General features: G+C 46.4%; 1 protein-coding gene across 3 annotated transcripts in view; it reads left to right on the top strand.

Moving 5' to 3' along the window:
* The window catches only part of LOC124234466 (liver carboxylesterase-like), a 31,660-nt gene that overhangs the window by 2,576 nt on the left and 11,633 nt on the right, over positions 1-17,451 (top strand). Inside the window, exons 2-8 of one of the 3 annotated variants that reach the window (XM_046651810.1) lie at positions 337-541; positions 3,930-4,074; positions 7,058-7,191; positions 9,916-10,069; positions 11,757-11,861; positions 13,951-14,055; positions 16,424-16,462. In XM_046651810.1, coding sequence (XP_046507766.1) covers positions 337-541; positions 3,930-4,074; positions 7,058-7,191; positions 9,916-10,069; positions 11,757-11,861; positions 13,951-14,055; positions 16,424-16,462 — 887 coding nt within the window. Of the gene's footprint in view, positions 1-333; positions 542-3,929; positions 4,075-7,057; positions 7,192-9,915; positions 10,070-11,756; positions 11,862-13,950; positions 14,056-16,423; positions 16,463-17,451 lie in introns of all 3 variants that reach the window. The other 2 variants (XM_046651809.1, XM_046651811.1) reach the window with 2 other exon arrangements.

The following is a 17,451-nucleotide window of genomic DNA, read 5'->3' as shown; positions in this document are numbered from 1 at the left end:
CAGCACGCAGCTCAGCGCCAGGATCCTCGTGGATAACTGTCTCCAGGGCTCGTGAGAGTGCAACCCCAATGTCTGCTTCACTCCCAGCAGCTCTCCTTCTTGCATTTCCTTCTCACTTGATGCCGTTTTACCTCCATGTCCAATTTGCTCCTTAAGACAGTCCTGGGAGTTAGGAAGGACAGTTGACCTCCTCTCCCTTTTACATAAGAAGAGACTGAGGCCTAGAGAGTTGAGGTGACTCATTCAAGGTCACAAGCTGAAAGTGGCAAGACTCCCAGAATCCAGGTCAAACCTTTCACTGCTGACATATCCTCTTTTCCTCTCGCTGTCCAGCAGGGCACCCATCCTCGCCGCCTGTGGTGGACACCGCGCAGGGCAAGGTCCTGGGGAAGCACGTCAGCCTGGAAGGATTTGCACAGCCCGTGGCCGTTTTCCTGGGGGTCCCTTTTGCCAAGCCCCCCCTGGGATCCCTGAGGTTTGCTCCGCCGCAGCCTGCAGACCCATGGCCCTTCGTGAAGAACACCACCTCCTACCCTCCCATGTAAGCCGGGGGCTTTGGCATCTTTCAGTGGGTGTGTGCCTCAAAGTAATGCAGGAAGGAGCCAAGGCCATCCTCCGAGTGGCTCATACTTTGTTCTGGAATCCTGAAGACATTGTAGATCCTTAGAGATACTCCAGAACTCTCAGAGCATTCTAGAGCCCTGTATTCAACACATGGTTGTTGAGCACCTACTGTGTGCCAGGCATGTTTGAGGTCTTGGGATCCATTAGCGAACAGAACCAAGATCCTGTCTTCATGGACCTTGCATTCTCGGAGAGGAGACAGATAATAAATAACATGCAAATTAATAAGTGAACTATGTCATATGTTAGAATATTTGATAAGAGCTTTGGAAAAAAAATTAAAAGGTGAACAGGTGAAGTCGATCAGGTGTAACGGCTCTGTTTATTCTCCTGTCTTGAACATTGCTATAGTTGGCAAGTAGGGTGAGCCAGGCAGTGTGTGGGTGGGGAGTGCTTTGGGATGTTGACCAGGCAAGTTCTCATCTCCCAGGTGTGTTTAGCCACCTAGACATGAGCAGAGGAATGGTGGATGTGTCCTAGTCATGCTGGCCATGTTGGGCAAAAGAGCCCCTCAGCCACCCTCAGGCCTCCATGCATCCATTTAGCCCTTATTCTTCTCAGCAAGGCATTTCTCTGAATCTCCAGGTTCCCACCTCTTGCCTTCTTTTCATTTCTTTCCTTTTTCCTCTTCTCTACTCTTCTCCCCTTCCTTTAAAAGTTATATTCACTGTTTTTGTTTCTTGATTGTAAGTGTAATACATTCTTATTACAGAAATGTGAGGATGCACAGGTAAGGAAAAGTAAGAAAGTGAAAATCTTTTATGAATTTACCACTGGAGAGAACAGTGGCTTGTGTTTTAGGTTCTGTTTTCCAGACTTTCACGTGTTGCAATGTTTTCTCTCTTAAAAATAGAACCACCCAATATTCTGTACCAAATTTAACATTTGTGTTTCTTTTTCACACTAACTGGGTATCCTCCAATTCAACTCAATTCAGACACCATTTACCAGGAGGTAGTATCAGATGCCACCGGTTAAGAACTCAGTCCCATAGGATTGCCCTCTACTTCAGATGCCCAGTAAGGGTCCACGTTGTTATCTGTGCTTCCGATTGACCAGCTATAAATCAGACATTCTCATGACACCCTCCTTATGTTCCATTAATTTTCTATAATGGTTCACAGACCTCAGGAAACTGATTTAGTCACTAGATTAATGGTTTCTGAAGGATTTTAAAGGATATGAATCAACAGTAGATGAAGAGATTCCTAGGGTGAGGCTGTGAAGAAAGCAGCTTCTGTTCTCATGAAGTTTGGGTCTGGCAAAGCGGCAGTGGGAGGCGTTCTGGTTCACCAACCCGGATGCTCTCTGAGCCCTTGTCCATTTGTTTTTTTACGGATGCGTCCTTACATAGGCATGATTGATTAAATCTTTGGCCATTGAACATTGATCCAACACCCAGCACCTCTCCCTTCTCTAGAGATTAGGTGAGTGGGACTGAATTTTCTAAGCCTCTAATCACTGGTTTGTTTCCTGGCAACCAGCCCACATCCTTAGCTGAGGTCCAAAAGTCACCTCATTAATATGATAAACACACCTTTATGGCTCTCATCTCTTAGGAAATTCCAAGGTTTTAGAAGCCCTGTGCCAGAAACTGCATGAAGAACAAATAGATGTTTCTTATTATAAATCACAGTATCCCATCACACTATGCAGATAGTTTGGATGCCTCTTTTGCTCACTTATCAGTCTATCCTGAACATCGTTCTATGTCGTTAAATATCACAGCCTGACATTTAATAGCTGTGTTACGTTGGGTATTGAATCATCATTTATTTACCTGATCTCTTATTTGGGGTCACGGTTGTTCTTAATGTTTTTGATAATATACATAGCATGAACAACCCATAGTCAAATCTTTATGCACACTCACAATATTTTTGGAGAAGTTCCAAGAAATTAATTTCTGAGTCAAAGAATATGCACCTTTTTAAAAATTCCCCCCAAGAACTGTTCCAACTACACTCCTTTCATTAATGTAGGAAAACCTCCTTTCCCTGGACCTTTGGCAATACTTGGGGTTTTTAAAAAATGTATTTTGGCTAGTGGATAGACAAAATAGTAATTATTATCATCATAATAATATGTATGTATAGTTTTGCTATTTATTTTGCATTCATTTGAATACCAGTGATGTTGAAGTGTTTTCTGCTTTTTTGACATTTGATTTTTTCACTTTATGAATATTATGCCCCTTGCTCTTAGTGATCCCAGAAATCTTCCTCCGGGATGGAGATCAGGAAGTCATCTTTTCAGGCCTGACTCTGACTCCTGACAGCTGCGTCATCCAGGCACCTTAGTGCCTCAGCCACCTCATCTGCACACTGGGGGCGGTGACATCTGCCTTCTGCTTGCATTGAGATTCAGAAATGTTGATTTTAATGTCCTTGGAAATACAAGCACTCCATAGTATGGATCTTTATGTCTGTGTAAACAAAGGATTTCTAACCTGTCTGTCCTTCAATTGTCTTCTCTATAACATCTGGGTAATAATAGAAGCCATGTCACGGGGCTGCTTGAGGAGTAGATGAGTTAATACAAAAGGAGTACACACCTGACGTGCTGGGAGGACTCAGGAAATATTACCAATTATAATCTATGCTGGATCTTCATGGTCTGTTATTAGGGCAACCATTAGTGCTTGTCTGGGCTGGATGTTGGTAGAACCTTAGTATGTCAGGGCTGCAAGGCCCTTAAAGAAATCTCTCCCTTCTCTTAGATCTGAAGATTGAGGATTAGAGCAGGGAAGGAATTCAACCAAGGTCACCAAGCTCATTAATGGCTAACACAGGACTAGAACACAGTTCCTTTAATGTTGTCCCACAAATATTTCTCCTGACATGTTGTACGCCCTGAATGTCTGCCACTTGAGTGACTTCTCATGGTTTATGGAAGTCTCCTGGCACTAGAACACCTGGTTTACCTAGTGGAGGAACATGGTCACCCTGCAGCCCACCATACAGAGCCCAGGGGAGAGCTAGGCTGTGTCAAGAGCCTGCAGGAAATGGTCCTCTCCCAGGTGTAGAGGCGGCCTCCTCTCCTTGACCCAGGGCATCCTGAAAGCTCTGGGAAGGGGACAGGTGACAGGCCTCCTTACTATACACACTTGTGGAAGAACCTAGTGTGCCCCAGGGCCCCCCACCCTGATCCTCAGTTACCTTCCTTGTCATTCCAGCATCTCAAGTCTGGTAAGAACAACATTAATACATGCCTAATACTCCCGGTTCAAGGCTCAGCCTGACCGTAGGAGACGTCTCCTTGCTCAGCTCTGACTGACTCAGGAGTTCTTCCTTCTCCCCTCCCAGGTGCTCCCAGGACACAGTGGCAGGGCAGATGCTCTCAGACCTCTTTACCAACAGAAAGGAGAACATTTCTGTCCAGATTTCTGAAGACTGTCTTTACCTAAATATTTATACTCCTGCTGACTTGACAAAGAAAAGCAGGCTGCCGGTAAGTAGTGGGAACCACTGATCAAGGCTGGTGAGTTCCAGCCCTCCAGGATCTTCTGGTGGAGACTGGAAGAGGACAAAGGAAATTTTGGGTGGGGGCACCACCAACCATGGCTATTTCAGGGGCCCCAGGGCTTTCTTTACCCACCACAGCCAGACCACATGATCACAGGAAACCGCAAGGGATGAAAGCTTTTCCCGTCTTCCCTTCTAGGTTCTTTGGCTGGCCTAATAATTAAATTGACATAAGACAGATTAACAGAAGGAAAACAAATTTAATTTGGTACGTACAGCAGCTTATCAAAATTTGAGTATTGAAGAAGCGACCAAAGCAAGCAGAATTTATACATTTTAGACAAAGAAACATTTATGAAGATTTAGCAGCAAAGGGGTTTGGGTTGGAGGGGAAAGTTAAAGACGAAGTAACGAAGGTTGTTTCTACAGCCTTCTCGGCCTTGACTTCCTCATCTCTGGTGATAAGGATGCCTTTTCCTTTCCAGATGTAGGGAGATTACCCTTCACATGGGAGACTCATCCCTGCTTTCAGGAAACAAAAAGGGTTAGAGTGTCCTTGCACTGGCTGTTTTCTAAGAAATTTTCTAAAGTAAATTTAATTTCAAATAATCAGTATACCAAAATGGCATATTTAGGGGTGGCATGTTCTCCTCCCCTTCAACCTCAGTTATCCCTAGTCACAGACATAGGATCTTTTGGGGAGTTTGCTGTACATCTGTAATGTCCATTGTCCATTGTCCAGGTTCTCTTACACTAACAGAAGAAGAAGAATGATTACTCTTGGTTGCTACGTTAGGAATCTGACACCCAGAGCAGCTTATATATAATTTCCAACAAGGTCAGAGCTGAAGTAATCATAGTGATAAGCCAACAACCCAACCTGTACTTTACAGAGAGAGAACTGAGGCCCAGAGAGGAGAAGGAGAGGTCACACAGTAGGGTTGGCAGGATGAGAACGGTTGTCTTCTGATTTTCAAACCAGTGCTTTTTGGCACAGACTAGGAAATCAAGCCTGTGTGTGAACTTTCCTCAGCACACAAAGAAACCTGCCTCACAGTGTCTCCTGATAAAAGTGTGGAGAACACAACACGGATCAATCCAAGAAGCACTTTCCTTGGCCAGCTCTCTGGGACTTTGTTGTAGCCTACTTCCCTCCCTAGCAGAATTTGGCACAGGGTGATGACCCAGTGAGTCAGCATTTCCTGAATAAAGGGAGGCCCAGAGATGAGGGAGCCTTCCAGACTCAGGCTGGATGGTGGGAGAGGGGTTCTGGAAAAGAAGGGGGTCCCTGGGGTGGAAAAGGTAGGGGTGTGAGCACCCTGGAATCTCCCAGAACACATCTGGCATGATGCCTAGGAGTGGAGGAGGCATCTATGAACTTGTGACTAGAAGTGGCACTGCACATGCTTGGCTCAAAGAGGTTGGAACAAAGACTCACTCATTCTTTCATTCATTCATTGATTATTCTATGACGTACTCAGTGCCCCATATACAGAGCTAGACTTCTTAGCAGAAAGGAGGAACATGATACAATTACCAAGCAGCCCCTGCCTTTGCGGGTCTTACCATCTGGGCTGCACAGACGGACACTAACTTCAGCAAATCTCTGCTGCCCCGACCCTTTCTCAGCCTTCACTCAGAGATGACTCAGACTCAGCCCCTCCACCTGGAGGCAGGCGGCGATCAGAGGTGTGGGAGGAACAGGGCCTCTGGGAACCTGCAGGCAGGAGACCTCTAGCTATGGACACAGTTTCTGGAACTAAAGTCTCCGCTGAAATCCCGGTTCTGCCTTTTACTAGCTGAGACACCTGGCTCTGTTTCCTCAAAAGGAGAATAATCACATATGAGGATTCAACGATGACTATCAGGCTTTAACTCAGTGCCTGGCCAGGTACACAGAACAGTGCTCCTGACATGTTGCTTAGAGCTGAAGGGAAGATCTTCCTCCTTCCCTAACAGCCGACCTACTGCACCCTGGACATTGGCTGCAGTGACTTAACATGTGGACTCTGGAGCCACACTGCCTGGGTTCAAGTCCTGCTTCCACCACTTACAGGCTGCCCAACCTTGGGCAGGTTAAGTGTCTCAGTTTTCCTGTGTGTTAAATGGGAGAATAGTAATTCCTACTTTAGGCTGGTTTAATTTTAAATGCTAAGTACAGTACTTGGCACATAGTTTGTGCTATGAGTTCTTTTTTGTTAAAGAACAAAATTATTATAATATTATTATTTTAGCTACTCTCACTTCCTTGCTATGTGAGCTCTTAAATGCAAGAGCCATGAGTCATGAATTGTTTTGTCCACTCTCATCCGTAATTCTTATTACGGTCCCTGGCACATAGTAGTTTCTCAGATCATGTTAGTCAAATGACTGAGAACTTCTCAGAGGAGGTGGCTTTTAGGCTGGGCTTTGGAGGATTGATGGGATTTGGGGATGCAGAGGAATCAGGAGGAGGAAGAAGGAAGGCATATCAGGAAGACACACCACTCAGGGCATGTGCGCTTCTTGAGATAATCATTCACGCATGAGAGAAGTTTAATTCACTGCATAAGAGGTAACTAAGATGAAGCCGAAACACAAGGGCTGTGGCATGCAGAGTATGCTGAGCTGAGGGAGGGGTCCACGGACGAGGGTGATGGGAGTGTTGGGGAGAAAATGACACCTATAACCTTGACTGTTCCCATGATGGTATTCTGAGCATGAAGAGCCCTTGTAGAAGGTGGCACTGAGGCTGGGAAAACAGGCAGGGCCAGCCAGCATGCATTGATTGGGGTAGTGGCCTGGACCCCAGCTGGGACAGTGGGGGCAGAGAGCAACAGAATGCTGTAACTTTGGGGGACACTGGTGGCTTTTGGGTAATGGCCTTCTTGAGTCATGGCTAAGAGATGGGTTTCCAAACCAGATGACATCTTGAGGTCTTTCTCAGATCTGCTTCCTGTAACCAGTGTTATCGCTTCCTCCCTGTCCAGGTGATGGTGTGGATCCACGGAGGTGGTCTGATGATAGGTGGAGCATCAACCTATGATGGGCTGGCCCTCTCTGCCCATGAAAACATGGTGGTGGTGACCATTCAGTACCGCCTGGGCATCTGGGGATTCTTCAGGTAGGATATTGGACTCTCCTCACTGTGCATTGGCCCCCAAAGCAAGGAGGGTAGGGTCCCACTCGGGTCATGTCAGCCTTCAAGCGGATCTTTACTAAATTCCCTAGTGAGGCACCCAAGTCCCTTCATAACTGAGCTACACCTCCCTTCTCATTCCCCAGACACTCTGGTCCACTTGCTTCTGAGCTTTTGCATATGATGTTCCATCTGCCTTGAATATCTATTCTTTCAAACTTTTATTCATCCTGTAAGATCCTACTCAAATGTTTGTTGTTAGTGCTGTTGAGTCGATTCTGTCTCCTAGTGACCATGTAAGGAAGAGACAGAAGCTGCCTGATATTTTTGCATCATACTCTCATCTTCTGGCGCTCTATCAGACAATGCTCTGCTGCTATTTATGAGGTTTTCATGGCCAATTTTTTCTTAAGTTGGTGGCTAGGTCCCTCTTCCTGGCATGATTTGGTCTGGAATCTCTGTTGAAACCTGTCCAGCATGGGTGACCCCACTGGTATTTGAAGTACTGGTAGTATAGCTTTAGCATCACAGCAACATGCAGCCGCCACATTATGGCAACTAACAGACTAGTGGAGTATTTCCCTGATGAGCAAACAAACCTGGGATGCAACGGTGACAGTACTGAATCTTAACCCCTAGACCACCAGGGCTGCATAACTCATGTTACCTCCTCAGAAATACTCATCTCCTTTTCACCTGTGCTGCCCCAGTACATTGCAACCTGTAAAGTGACAGTTAGCATCAGCACAGCAGTTATAGGCTTACACATCTTACCTCATAGGAAAGTAAGGAGGGAGCAGACTCATGTTGGGAGCTCAGTGAATGCTTGTGGGTGAAGGAATGGGTGGCTGGAGCTGGGAGATTGTTGCATCATCTGAGCTCAGTAAAGCCCTCCTAGGAACATCAGGTCCACTCATTCCATTTCCTTCTGCATTTGGTGCACACATGAGTCAAGGCTAGAGTGTTCTCCCTTGAGTCCTCATGGAAGCAGGAACCGCGTTTCCTGCAGGACAGTTACTAGTATTAGGAGCATTTTGTAAACGTACCAGCCCCAGGAACTCTGACCCTGAGATGGCTAATGGGTGGGCCGAGGGAGGGGTGGACTCCTCACTGAAAACAGCTATGGAGCTGGAGGAGGGGTATCCTAGGTGAGTCATGACTCAGAATGTATCACCTGCTCTTTCAGCCATGTCGAGTTTCTCTGCTCCCCGTTACAGTCAAACTGCTACATTAGTTCTTCCCAATTCCTCTCCTCCCAGTCTCTCCTTTAACCTATGTCAATCAGGTTTTCACTCCGACCACGCCACCTGACTGTTCTGGTCGAGGTCACCAATGACCTACCAGCTCTTGGCCCAAACTTGGTAAATATCCACATACCAACTTGACAGCATCCATACACGACCGTTCACTCCTTTTTGAAATGCTGCCTTCTCTCGGCTCATAGCCACCTCCTACCTCACAGACTAATCCTGGTCAGCCGCTTCACTGGAGCCTCCTCCTCCCCCTCCTACAGCCTCAGCGTTTGGCCCCCTCTCCATGTCCACTACTGCCTGAGTGATCTCAGGGGGCGCCTTCACAGCTCCTTGTTTTAGCCCCACTTTCTCCTTTGAAACGCAGATGCACATGATTAACTATCTCCTTCTATGCCCACTGGACGTCTAAAGGGCACCTCACACTTCACTGGGACAAACTAAAGCCTTGACACACACTGCCCCTCCCCCAAAATACTCCTCCTTTCCCCACAGTGCCTCCTGCTCCGCTTCTGCTTGCTCAAGATAAAGACCATGTGGTCAGCCTTGACTCTTGTCTTTTTCTCATATCCCACATCCAGTGGATTAGAAAATCCTCTTGCTTCCATCTTTAAGATTAATTCAGAATCCAGCCACTTCTCATCTCCTCCCTTTCACCTACCCTAATCTAAGCCCTCTGTGCCTCTCACCTGGATTATTGTAACAACCTCCACTTTAATAATCCTGCTACTTTTATACTCTGTCTGATCTGCACAGTAGCCAGAGTGATCATTTAAGGCATAGATGGAGTCATGTCCTTGCCTTGCAGTGACTTCCCTCCTTACTTACAATGACATTGAGGTCCTTACCAAGGCCCACAGGACCCTCTCTAGCTGTGTGTCCTGCAATCATACTTTGTTCACTGGACCCTGGAGCCTTTGCATTTGCCATTTCTTCCACCTGGAATTCTCTTCTTTGGATGTTTGCAAAGCTCCTGTGCTCATTCACTCAAGTTTCCTCTCAAATGCCACAGCTTCCAAGAGGCCTTTCCTAGTCATGTGATCTCGAATAGAATCCTACTGCCCCACCTCTGCCTTTCCTTTTACCAGATTTTATTTCTCCTAAAAGCACTTTAACTACCTGACATTATACTCTATGCCTATCTGTTTATTTGTTTATGATCTGTAATGTGAGCTCTGTGTGGTCAGAGGTTTGCTTGTTTTGTTCTCAGATGTGCTCCTGGCTCTTAGAACAGTGTTTGGTCATAGCAGATGCCAGATAAATGCCAGATAAAGGAATGTAGAACTCACAGCAGAACAATGCCACAGGAGAAGAAGGCAGGTGGAGACACTTGTGTCAGGGCTGTGGAAGCCCCGTCTTACTCCAGAAGGCTCACCTAGATCCCCTAACCCCGTCTGTGGTTCTGAGAGCCCTGCCTTGATGTCTCTTCTTCCACCCTATCCTGTTCTCTTACTCACAGCACAGGGGACGAGCACAGCCCAGGAAACTGGGGTCACTTGGACCAGGTGGCCGCACTGCGCTGGGTCCAGGAGAACATCGCCAACTTTGGAGGGGACCCAGGCTCCGTGACGATCTTTGGAGAGTCAGCAGGAGGTGAAAGTGTCTCTGTTCTTGTAAGTGTTCCTGACCCTGATGTGGCTCCTGATAGGACTCTTGGAGACCAGTTTAGCCATGGGCACCTTTATTTACAGGACCTAGATTCAAGGCTGACCCCACCCTGCACAGCAACAAATGGTGGAAAGCTAATAGCCCAACTCTCCTTGGCCCCCAGGAAGCTCAGAGCTCACCTAGCATCCTGGCGCCATAAGAATATTCAGTCACAGCTGCAACATTTCTCATTTTCTAACTTGGTTGCGCTCTCTCGCTCCTTCCTAATCATTTTCCCATTAGGACTCATCTCACTTCTCTTGGGATATAGGGGTGGTTATACATTATGAATAAGAGCAGGCAACCTTAAAGCTTGGGCAGAGTGTCATGGTTTGGCTTATAGCCATATACATGCCAAGGGGACATGGGCACAAAGATCAGGTCAGGGGCCTCCTCTGAGATGGTCTGAATGTTTGTGCATGCCCAAGAGGGAAGGCAGCAGTCTCTAGGATGTCTTGCTAGTGGCAATGGGGCTGGGGGAAGCAATGGTGGAAAATCAGATTAGAAGGTGCTAGGAGCTGTAAGGAATCCTCCAGCTGCCTCACAGGTGAGCAGAGGGTCAGCACTATTACTGTTTGTTTTTTGGTGAAGGAGATTGTCCCTGAGCTAAGATCTTTGCCAATCTTCCTCTATTTTCTGTATGGGACACTGCCACAGCATGGCTTGAGGAATAGTGTGTAGCTCCACACCCAGAATCTGATCCTGTGATCCTGTGAACCCCGTGCTGCAGAGCAGAATGTGTGAATTTGACCACTATGCCAGGAGGCCGGCTGACTGTTACTGTACTTTTACAACATGGATTGATTTCAGAGTTAAATACTCAGGGATAAATGTTTTTATATTTTATCGAATGGAAAAAAAGGAAAAGTACAAATAACCTTAAAGAAGAAAAAAGTCATACAAAATCCCATTACCCAGGGATACCCACCACAAACATTTTGACATGTATTTTTCTAGGCTTTTACCATGACGCACCCTATCCATCTATCTTTCTATCTACCTATCCCTCTATCTGTCTAACTACCAGCTGTCTGTCTGTCTGTCTATCTATCTGTCCATCTAGGATTTTTTAAACAAAAAATCTTCCTTAGCATTTTAAGAGAACATTAATATTTCCCTAAACATTAAGCACTCCTCCATAATTTTATTTTTTATAATAATGTAGTATTCCATGGTAAGAATGAAAAATAGCATATTTACCAAATCTCATAATATTGAAAACTTATGATATTTTCTACTTTACTTTTATAAACAGCACGAGCATTCGTAGAAATCGTTGTGTGCCTCCGTGGTCATTTTTCTAAGGATATATTCTGAGTAATGGAAATGCAGAATCAGAACCGTGTCTTTAAAGTGTTGTTAGGAATTCCTAAGCATCTTTCAGATACTTTTGATTGTTTTAATTAGCACGCATGCCGCACACATCCTGTTCTGTCCCTCGCTCTGTGCTCCTGGCTGGCTCCAGCTGAGGGAGGTTTTCTTGGAGAACCGGGTCCTGGGGTCAGCCTGGGGAACAGGCCAGGCCAGGACCTGTCATGTCCACTGAGCCCCAGGGTCTCCAGGGGAGGGGCCAGGGCAGAGCTGTGGATGAGACTAGCTCTTCAAGACCCCTCCTGTGAGCGTAAACTCTCTACATCTCCACTTTCCTCCCAGGTGTTATCTCCACTGGCCAAGAACCTCTTCCACCGGGCCATCTCTGAGAGTGGCGTGGCCTTCACTGCTGGCCTGGTCCAGAAGGACTCGAAGGCCGCGGCTCAGGTGAGTCTCACACTGGGACACCCCTGCACCCTTAGCTCTGCTCTCCTGGAGTCTTCAGGGGTCTGTCTTGCTATGTGATCCAGCTGAGACCCTCAAAGCATCACAGTAGTGAGAATGGCTGTGAGGGAAGGGCAAGGAGACACCTCAGCCAACCTCCCAGTTATCCAGCTGAGCATACTCGGGCAGAGAGTGGAAGCAGCTGGCCAAGGTCAGAGAGTGATGGGGGCAGAGCTGGGACTCAAGCTCACGATTCTGGACTGCCAGCTCAGAGCACTGTCCATGAACCACATTTCCCAAAGTGTGCCAAAGTGGGGTGCCAGGCCAGACGGTGGGCAGTGGACTGTCACCATTTGTTGTGTTTCTCAGGGTTTGAGTTCTGGTGAATCCACTTGCAGCATGTGAGCCTGGAGTGGTCCTCACTGAGGCCTGTGACTGCAGGTGTTTCCTTGTGATGGGGAAAAATTCATTCATTGATCCATTTATTCATCAATGAATAATTTTTTTTTTTGAGAAAGATTAGCCCTGAGCTAACATCTGCTGCCTATCCTCCTCTTTTTGTTGAGGAAGACTGGCCCTCAGCCAACATCCATGCTCATCTTCCTCTACTTTATATGTGGGACGCCTGCCACAGCATGGCTTGCCACACAGTGCCATGTCTGCACCTGGGATCCGAAACTGTGAACCCAGGGACGCTAAAGCGGAACATGCTCACTTAACCTCTGCGCCACCGGGCCGGCCCCCATCAATGAATAATTTTGATGTACGCAATATCTAGCAACCTTAGGAAGCTTCCATTCTAATGAAGGGCACAAATTAATGAAGACATAACCAAAATAAACCTAAAATGTCAACTCTGACAGGAGCAATAAATGAGAGATACCTGATGTCATAACAGAATCCAAAAGGAGCAGTTAGTCCAGTGTATAGGGGGAGGGTATCAGGAAAATCTTCCCTGAAAAGATGGTGAATGAGTTGAGATCATAAAAATAAGCAGTAATTTACTTGGTGAGAAAAGAATATTTCAGGAAGAGGGAACAATGTGTGCAAATGTCCCGTGGCAGGAGGAAGTATCACAAGTAAGAGAGAATGAGAAAGGCTTATGTGACCAGAGCAGAGGGAACCTGGAGTGAGCTGAGGATGGGGACATTGCGGGGGCTGTGCTGCACAGGACCCTGGTGAGGACTTTGTCTTTATCTGGAGACTGTTAGGAAGCCAAGGAAGAGTGAGCCACAGGAGGCTCTGCTGAGGAGAGCCCACTGGAGTCGGTGATGTGGGGCGTTTACGTAGGGCTGTGAGAGCTGCTTTCGTGGAGTGGTGGGGGCTGCAGCCAGACTTAAGGGGGCTGGTGAATAGGAGGAGAGGAAGACACCAGGAATTTTTAGAATTTTTGAAACTGTTTTTCTGAATTCTCTGCTTATAAACAACAGAAGCCCCATTGACCAGGCTTAAGTTGAGAGGGGGGATTTATTTAAAGGAAACAAAGTTGACATAGATGAGGATGGATTTTGCTGTCAAATAAGAACCATAAATTGGGAAAATGAAGGGAATCTAAGGCTCTTATGTTCTCTCTCCCTCTCTCTCCTCCACTTCTCTCAGTACCTTTTTATTTATTCAACAAATACACACTGAGCACTGATTCTGTGTCAGACACTGTCCTAGGCTCTGGGGAGCCGTGCACACTCTCCATGGCTCCACCATCATGAAGCTTGCCTTCTTTCCATCTGCATCTTCTCCTCTGGTCTCTTTGTAAGTATCTTTCCTGAAGCCAAATGTCTAGTAAGAAGATGACACAAGATCTGAAACAAGACAGAGTGATTCTGGACTCCATGCTCTCAGCCCCACTCCTGCTGCCCCTCCTTAGATGTTCAGCTCTGAGATCTTTGTTCCCGTTCTAACAGAGACAAAGTAACAGAGACAGAGGCTGTGTAATTGGCATGACTGGGACCAGGACTCACACCTGTTGGCCCAGAGTATTTTCTACCATCCCTCGTGTGGCCTTTAGAAATTGAGATTGGGATGGAACACCTCTTTATTGATGAAAGGAAGGGCCATGGTGCTTGAATTCTGCTGTCACCTGTGATCTTTGCAGCAAATTGCTGTGTTTGCTGGGTGTAAAACCACGACCTCGGCTGTAATTGTTCACTGCCTGCGCCAGAAGACAGAGGACGAGCTCCTGGAGACGTCAGTGAAGATGGTAGGTGCATCCATTCTTGTGGTCGCATGAGGCCCCACCCTGTAAACTTGGCTGTAGCCTTCATCATTTCATCTGTCTCCTTGACCCGGGAAAACTACCTGGGACAGTGTCTCACCTCTCAAGAGCAGTGTCAGCTTCTGCATCTGAATGGCGAATTTGTTTTTTTCTTTTCTATCATGAAATATCTCAATCATTAGCATAGTCAAAAATAGTGAACATTGTGTAATAATCCCCTAGCTTTATCAAAACTTACCATTTTGCCTATCTTACTTTCAGATATATTTTTAAGAACTAAACATTACACATTACCAGAGGTAACTATCATCCTGAATTTTGGGGATGGGGGCATTAAGAACAAAGATTTTCGGAAAGGTTGCCACAATTTATCTTGGCTCATTTAGAAACTGCCTCAATTATAACCCAGTGGTGGCTTCTAGATTTTCTAGATTCTACCTTAATTGTGATTCTAGGATAACTACACATCCATCCATTTACCCATTCATCTTCTTATTTTCCATCTAGACATCCACCAAAGCATGCAATTCATCAATATCGTCTGATCAATTTAACATCAATCTATCCCTAGCATTCATTCACATATTATCAAGCATCCATGCATCATCCACCACCATATATCCTCACTCCATCATCCATCCCTCTAAAATCAATGATCCATCTATTTCCTATCCGCAAGTTATCATCCATCTAGCCATTTATCCATGCAATTCACTCACAATCCATGTATTAACAAACTCCATCCATCCATCCTTCCATCTGTCCATTCATCCATCTATCCATCTATCCACCCATCTACTTGTACTAAGTGTATGGGTGGATAACAGGAAGAGTGACGAACACATGAATTGCCTACAGTCCCTGCAGACAGGGAACTATTCAAAAAGAAAAACACTCATATACGTCCTGGCTTACGCGTATTGGGAGTACAGAGAGGGGAACCACTCATTATAGTCACAAGGATACTTCACAGAGAAGATGACATTTGAGGATTGATGCCTATTGCAGTGGGTCATCACATGGAGGGTACAGCAGGACAGATGCCCAGAGAATGCAGCATCCGGGGACAACAGAAACTATTCCTTTTGTTGGGGGAGGGTGTGACTGTGAGCCCAGGAGTAGGCTGAGCCCCTGGACTCTCTGTCTGCACCCTGGGCTCCTGAGGATACTCCTGGACCCTCAGGGACAAACCTCCAGCACTAGACTCTGCTATTTCCATGGGTTGAGTCCAGTGTGACCCTAAAATTGGATCCTGGGTTTTAATGCTCACATAAGGTGACCAATGCATTCAAAGAATTAAAACGGAACTTTTTTCTTATGCGTGGAAAGAGGCAACTTTATTTCCGCAATTCTCGATGTGGCATGAGAGGACCTAGCATTTAAGGGAAGAGTTGGTGATCTGGGGAAAACCCGGAGAAGAAAGAGCACATGATCTTCTTAGATCTTCTGAGATCACGTGGGAGAGTTTCCCTGATTATGCACTCTCCTCAACACACACACACACACACACACGTACACACACACAAACCTGGATGGTAAGGTTACAACCCATAATAGAGGGACCCTTACTGGTCACTTCCTCCATGCCAATCAGATGTTTTAGCTACAATGTGACGTTACGATCAGTGCAATCTTGGTGAACACACAACAAAGAGAAGTGTAGGTTGGTGTGAATTTCTGTGAGCTTGAGTGAGTCAGGACTTTCTGATATGAGATGAGAAAATTCATCTCAAAGTGCCTAGAGCAGAAAAAGGAATGTGTTGTAACAGACTCTTCACGTAACTAACTAAAAACTAAACTACAGTTCAGGAGTAGATGGCTTCAGGCATGGCTGAATGCAGATGCACATATGATATTAATAAGAATCTATCTCCATCCCTCAGCTTTTTACTTCTCAGTGTACACTTCACTATCAGGCAGGTTTGTCCCCTAGGGGGGTAAGGACAACAATAGCCCTCTAAACTTAACATCCTGTCTGCTTACAAACCTTGTTTTCCGATAATTCCTGCAAAAGTTTTGGCATAATCTCTATTGAACTGACATAGGCATGTGCTTATTCCGGAAGTAATGTCTATGGTCAGGGAGATGGGGCACCCCAGGTCACATAGATGCTTGAATTCAAGGACTGAGAGTGGGGAAGAGGGAGCTCCCCCAGGGAAAAAGATGGTGTTGTTGTCTGGGGGAACAATAAGGGGAAATGGATGGAGGGCGGGGCAGGCACCACCACAGACATCCTCTCCTGAGCCCCTCCCCCGTCCTACACCTACACTCTGTGCTCACGCCCAGGGGAACCAGGGTCCGGCTTTTCTCCAGGAAGCCTCCTCACCCACACCCTCTGCCTTTGTCTTCACAGAAATTTCTCAGTCTTGATTTCCATGGAGACTGCAGAGAGGTAAGGACCTGTGGTGTTGATTACAGATTTTAAGTTTGATACCTTTAAACTCCACTTCAATATGATGGAAAGAGTTCCACGTGTGGACTCATAGTAACTCCCTGTGTTCATATGGCTCAGGCCCAGAGAGGGGTAGTGATTTGTCTGGAAAACACAGCCAGGAGGACTACATGTAGGACTGGAACTCCTTCCTCTGACTCCCAGTCCGGGGCTCCCAGTCATTAACCCTGTATCTCCTCAGCCCAGCATACCTCTCGTTTTTGTTTATATTTCCTGCTCCCCAAAATGGCTCCTGTAGAGAAGGCTGGACTAGAACCTTCCACTGTGGGGAGAGGGAGATAACTGGGTAAGGGGTTTCTTCAGAAGCCTTCACTGAGGAGCCCAGAACTTCTCCTGGAGGCTGCTGGGTAGGTTAGCTGTGCAAGCTGCACTGTCAGCAGGGCCGTCAGGAAGGGAGCCAAGAATCTCCATCCTGAGGAAGCCCCCTCCTCCCAGCCAGGAGGAAACTCGAACAGCATCCTCCCCATCTCCTTCTTCCTCCTCTCCTGCCCTCTAATATGTTTCCAGTTTCCAATGGTATTATCTCTGCAACGTCTCACATTCCTGTCCTCTCTGCTCTCTCCCTGGGGATGGTAACACTTCGCTTAAAAAGTGTGGTGAGGATTAGATGAGATTCGCTCAGTCATTCAGCAAAGATTTAAATAGTACTTACTACATGCCCTACCTGATTCAGGATCTGGTGTTATAGCAGCAAGACAAGTAAAATAGAGGTATGCCTTGCCTCCTAGAGTGAGGGAAGAGTCAATAAACAGACAAATAAAATACATACTGTGTGTGATGATAGTCAGCATTAGGGTAGAACAGTAATTGGGAGGTGGGGCTGGAGTTTCCCCGTGGTTTGAATTTACATGGCAGAGTGGGGAATGCTCCATGAGAAGGTGATACTAAGCCCAGTTCTGGAGGAAGAGAAAGAAGCCAGCTGTCAGGAA

The sequence above is a fragment of the Equus quagga genome, unplaced genomic scaffold, assembly GCF_021613505.1.
Source record: "Equus quagga isolate Etosha38 unplaced genomic scaffold, UCLA_HA_Equagga_1.0 76195_RagTag, whole genome shotgun sequence".
NCBI lineage: Eukaryota > Metazoa > Chordata > Mammalia > Perissodactyla > Equidae > Equus > Equus quagga.
This window is presented reverse-complemented; position numbering and strand designations above follow the sequence as displayed.